Below are 6,000 nucleotides of genomic sequence, written 5' to 3'. Positions count from 1 at the left end.
TTCTGATCAAAATACAAAGTTAACATAGAAGCCACCAGAATAAATGTCAAAATGTTAACTATAAGGAAACGATACTTTGCTTTCATGGATAAAGATAAGAAAAATACTTTGCCTTCATTCCTCACAAGAGAGGAATTTTTTGGCCTGTTTTGCTTACTGGGATGTTCCTAGACCTTGCCATGGTGCCTGGCACACAGTAGGTGCTCAGCAGATGCCTGTGAATTTCTTAATGTGATGGTGTGATAGTATATTGACCACAATTTGTAAACAAAGTATTTCTAAAATAAATACTTTTAGTATTTTTAAAGGCAACAACAGCAAATTATCTAGTCATCTTTATTAGCTATAATTTGGAATTTGCAAGTGACAGAAAAAGGGAAAGGCTTCAGATGCAAAGGACTTTTATTTAATAAGTTACCTTTTGAATATGAGACAAGACAGGTTCTAAGCTAATCAGATGTGGCCACCATGCGGACCTGCGCTCTTTTCACAGGTAGCGGTTCCTGATGTACTCTCGGTACATGGAGGAGTCCTCTTTTCCTAGGGGCTGCATGATACCTTGGCTGGCCTGGATGTGGGCTTGGAAGATCTCTGTAGATTTTCTGTCTACTCTTGGGGGCTGAACTTCATAGATGTTATCTTGCGAGAAAGCCGAGATGGGTGTTCTATAAAAGATGAATAAAGAGAGGGCTGCATTAAAGAAAAGGTAAGGAAGGACCACAGGGAGCAGTCTCAGAAGCACTTGAGAGTCACTGGCATTGAATAAGCGGGCTGACGTTTGACAAGCCACTGGGATGACCTCTCCAGTCCTTGCGAGGCTGGTTCTCTTCTCTGCCTGAAGGAGAGAGCTGGACCAACATCTCTGGGAGTCTCACCTGATTGCACAGGCAGGGCACACCCCTCTCCTCTGTTTCCACATCTCTGTGCACACCCACGTCTGTGCACCCATCTGTCTCCCTCACATGACTGGGAGCAACTTTAGCTAAGGCTGTATAGACTTTTTGCTCTTTTTCCTTGGCACACGATAGGGACTCACTGGTTTTTAAGGGAAGATTTAGTAGAAATCAGTGAAGCAAGGGATAATAAGAATGCTTACCTCACACAGTTGTAAACAGGAGTAAATGAGTTTATATGTGTATTTATATGTATAAAGTGTTCACTTAGCATAGTGCCTGGGAGCTCAGTAAACGTGAACTATTGTTAACAATTACAGCTACAGAATTTCTTATCTCAATTCTGAAGTCCTAAAAGCTGAAACAACCAGAAGTTACTTTGCTGGCAAAATATAACCCAACTGAAACTCATTTTGTGGCACATCCTAATGAGCTGACAATAATCACCCCCACTTCCTGTGAATATTAATGTGTCTAACTGTTGGACATGGCCTCCAATCATGCTGGGGATGTTATTAGAAGGTGTATGTACCATCCTACTATGCTAACTGACAATTCAGAATTCTGCAACTCATCTAGCCTCCGGCTTTTGGAAGATAGCTTGTGGGTCTGTAATAGGCCACTTCCTTCCTTTCTAGGGTAATTTGAAAAGCACCCAATAATCTCTCTATTCAAAAATATCCCTCCATTCCCACCCCATTTGGGCTGCCATAGGCTTAAAATTTCCATCCATCCCGTGGGGAAGGCACTGTCTCCAGAAAGGCCTTGTTGAAATGCAGCTCCGTGTCTGACATCCTTAGCAAGAGGTAAGCCTTCAAGGGATGAGTCAACCAACAAGTCAGGAGTGATGCAGAACGTGTGTGTGTACGGAGTGTGCATGCACACGAGCATGCCCAGGAAGGTCACGAAAAGGGGACGATGGTAAGCTAACAAGGCATTGTGAGGGGCTGGGGGGCACAATGACACCACACTCCTCTGTTTGGCTCAGGGCTGGCCCTGTGAGAATGCGGGTGGTTGGCCATAACAGGGTGCCCAAGATAACACAGGGAAAGAACATCTGGAGAATCTATTCCGCTGAGCTGAGACCTCAGCCTTGCTAGGGTGCATCTTATCAGAGGAATCAGAAAGGCACCCTGGATGCCAAACTGTTTGGTCAGCTGGGACCCCTGTGGAGATTCCCTGCAGTCAGACACAAAACTGGACCTCAGACCCAGCTGGGTCTGTACTTGAAATATCAACATTTCACTGGACACTAGATAGTACGGTGACATACAAAGGAAGACGGAAGTTGTACAGTAAAGCCCCCAAAAAGGGCTCTATCTTCATAGGATGTGCTACAATTAAATGTGGGTCTTTTTAATGCTCCCAGCAAACAGCCAAGATAGCTTACTGTACTTTGCCTTTATCTACAACAATGACACATCCTGAGATGACTGGAGACTACATTCAATTGCATTAAAACACAGAACTAGGGGCGACCAGGGGAGCAGGTTGTCTGCTCATGAGGCCCTTCAAAGGATCGGCAATAAGGGATCTCAGCTCCTCAGAGTAGGCTGGGTCTTTAAAGACTTTGATAGGAAGAGAGTTGGTGACATTTTGGTTATAGAGACAGCATGAAGACAGCAAAACTCTTACTGTATGTGTTTCTCAAACACTGATCTGTCTTCAACCTGTCAGGGAGCCATGTCAATGACAGACCAACAAGAAAGACACTGCAGTCTGGCAAAGGTTGAGGATTTTATCGCCAAGCCTAGGCAACATCAACAGCACAAAAAAATTATTTATAGATCAAAGTATACAATGACATTAATAGATATTAAAGAAATTTATGCATTTGTTATGTCTAAGGCTGCTAAACTCTATCTTTTGTAGACTAATTTGTCATCAGATTCACTAGATTAAAAAATGTGTATGCATGTGTGTAGATGAGATATGGTGTGTGTATATATATATATACACACACACTATATATATAGTTATGCTTTATATCTACTTATATATGTATATGTATTCTTTAAAAACAATGCTGAAGAAAGCGATATATATATATATACACACACACACACACATATACATATATATACTTCAACCATCCCCACCAAGTAATGTGCTTTAAGTGACGCCATGTGAACTTTTATAATGGTCATTCTATTGTGCAGATATTAGAACAAAAATATAGTTAATGAGCATATGGGGTCTGGAGCCAATAAATCTAGATAACATACTGTAACCCCTATTATTTCCTAGGCAGAGCTGGAACATCTTGTCCTTAAAATGTGACTGTTTTTATTTTATACTATTATATAGAAAAGATCAATGAAATACACAACAGACATTTAGAGGCTGCTACAAGGTTGGTAAAGTTTTCAGTTGAAATACCATTATGTATATATTAATTAAATATAAAAACTAACAATATTTACCCAATATTTATCATAGAAAAACTACTGTGTTTCAGATTTATCAGTGCTTTTCACCTTTTTATTGCAAAATAAAACCGATACAGAAAATCACACAAAACACATAATATAAAGTGAACATCACCCAGGTCAACAAACAGAAATTCTGACAACCAACCCAAAAGCCCCTTCCAAGTGCCCCAACCCCATCACAATCCCCTACCCTGACTCATAAGTAACCTTATCCTGACTTCTATAGTAATCACTTGTTTGCGCTTTTAAAAAAAGACACTGTCGTTCAAATGTGCATCCTTAGATTCTATAGTCTTGCTCATTTCAAAAGTGTGATATGCTTTTTAATCTACAGATGCTCTCATCTTTCTTTTTCTTTCTTTTTTTAAGACACAGGGTCTTCCTGTATCTCCTAGGCTGGAGTGCAATGGAGCGATCATGGCTCACTGCAACCTCGAACTCCTGGGCTCAGGCGATCCTCCTGCCTTGCCCTCTCAAAGTGCTGGGATTACAGGCTTGAGCCACCGAACCCGGCCTCTCACCTTTCTTTTTCTTACAATTTATCTGTTGAAGAATCTGGATTGTAGAGTTTCCCTCAGTTTGGATTTAGCTGCTTGCATAGTCAATACGCAGTCCAAAATGTTCCTCTGCCCTTTATATGCGCTGTGGGTCAGCAGTTGGGCCCAGAGGCTGGTGAGATGCTGTTTCGATTGCTTTGGTAACACTATGGCTGGTGGTGTATTGCTTCATCAGGAAGGCCACAGTGTCTGGTTGCTTATCTTCTTTATGTTAACAGCCATTGAGGCCAATGCCTAGATCCAGTAACTCATTGGGGCTTGTCAAATTATCACTTGACACTTTGTCTTCAATCCTTTTTAATGTCTTTCTTCATTTCTTATTAAAGCTTTGTATTTTAGTTCATTTTGAAATAGTATGTTTCCGTTTTAACCTCTTTTATTAACTTGTCTTTCTGGCATGGTTTCGTTGTCTGTAGGAATGTTATTTTGCTCTGTTCTTTGTAATTCTATGATGAGATTGGCCCTTGATACTTCTCTGTTGCTTGTTATGCAAAATTAGTTTTGCAGAGCCTTAGGAAGATGTTGCTCAGGAAAGATTTACTTTACTTAACTTCACAGAACTCTTTGGTTGTTTCAGCGAAGTGTTGAAAACCGCCACTGAAGAGGAAACCTGCTCTCTGAGGTTTCCTCTCTGCTCACCCCTTCCTCAGTGTTGTCTGGGCTTTCTCCTTCCTTCATCTCCATTGTCCTGCTCAATTTTAATGCCACTGTCAGCAATTTCTCCTGCTGTGTCCAGGCAGGGAGCTCTGGCCGTTTGGGTTCAAGAGTGTATGTGGCCCAGATGGCCTCAGCCCCTTTCAGAACTCACCAAAAACCCCTTGCACTCCCCTGGTATTGAATTGGGTGAACCCCTTCTGTTTCAGCTGCAGTGATTTCTGGCGACTACCTGTGAGCTATTTTGGGGTTCTCCTATTCTCAGGCCTCTCAGATGCCCCACTGTTCCCTCCTGCTTCTTCCTCTTGCATACACACTGCTATCATGCAGGTCTTATGGCTGTGCGGGGTTTACCTCCACATCCTCTTTAGATTTGGGGGTGTGTGGGGATACTGTATCACATACTTTTGAGGTAAGTGTTGCCTGTGGGTGCCTGGTTTTGCTAACCAGTTGTTCTGTTTTTTGTGTGTGAGGATTCAGAGAGATTTTAAAACGCTGCTGCTGCTGCTGCTGCCTTCTTCTAGAACCGACCAGGCTCTATTTTTAAAAGTGTATTTTTCACCCATCCCTCAAACTGAGCCCTATATTTGCTATACTGTCAGCTGCAGGGCTCCAATTCCCTTGTTCTAGACATGGGCACTGCCACACCACCCCTCCTTACCCAGGGCTGCTCTCAGAGAAGCTCTTTCCCAGTTCAACTCCCACATCTACTCTTGCCGGACCTGTTCCCTTCAGAGACAGTGCATACTGCAGATGTTCAGATGGACTGGCTATCTGAGTGATAGGAGACTTGGGGGGTGTGGGAGAGGTGGTAGCACTTTTAATCTTGTGGTTCATCTGCATGTGGCTAATCAGGTATTGCCTATATAGCAGTAGAGGTACAAGAAGAGTTAGAGAAATGTTTTAAATGACTACTTATCAGATATACTTTTATTGCAGCTAATAGGAGATGGTATACCATCTATTCAAATGTGAGCTGTGGTCTCAGAAGCATTTGACAGTCGCTAGATTGAATAAGCAGGTTTACTATTAACAAGCTGCTGGAATGACCTCCCCAGTCCACTCAGGGCTGGTTTTTTCCTCTGCCTGGAGGACAGAGTTGGACCAGTACCTGCCTGGGAGCCCTGCCTGATGCATAGGCAGGATATGCCCCTATCCTCTGTTCCCATAGCCTTGTGCACACCTATGTCTGTGCACCCATCTGTCTCCCTCATGTAAGTGGGAGCAACTTTTGCTGGGGCTGTACAGACTTTTTGCTCTTTTTCCTTGGCACATGGTAGGGACTCAATGGCTTTTTAAGGAAGATTTAGTAGAAATCAATGAAGTAGGGGATACTAAGAATTCCTCAACACAGCTGTTGAGTGGGGTAAATGAGTTTAAGTTTATATGTATAGCATAGTACCTGAGTGCTCAGTAAAGGTGAACTATTGTTAACAATTACATGGCCATGGTGGGTCATGCCTG

At 42.5% G+C, this 6,000-nt stretch overlaps 1 protein-coding gene across 2 annotated transcripts in view; it reads right to left on the bottom strand.

Annotated features, from left to right (window-relative positions):
- Nucleotides 1-317: 317 nt before the first annotated feature.
- FIG4 (FIG4 phosphoinositide 5-phosphatase) overlaps nt 318-6,000 on the bottom strand; it is a 128,928-nt gene continuing 123,245 nt past the window's right edge. For both annotated transcript variants that reach the window (XM_030809555.1, XM_003255554.2), the window contains one exon: nt 318-665. In XM_030809555.1, the coding sequence (XP_030665415.1) occupies nt 488-665 (178 nt within the window). In that variant the 3' untranslated portion in view covers nt 318-487. The remainder of the gene's footprint in view (nt 666-6,000) is intronic.

Source organism: Nomascus leucogenys, chromosome 3 (assembly GCF_006542625.1).
Source record: "Nomascus leucogenys isolate Asia chromosome 3, Asia_NLE_v1, whole genome shotgun sequence".
In the NCBI taxonomy this organism is placed as follows: Eukaryota; Metazoa; Chordata; class Mammalia; order Primates; family Hylobatidae; genus Nomascus; species Nomascus leucogenys.
The sequence above is the reverse complement of the archived record's forward strand: the minus strand, read 5'-3'. Positions and strand labels throughout refer to the sequence as shown.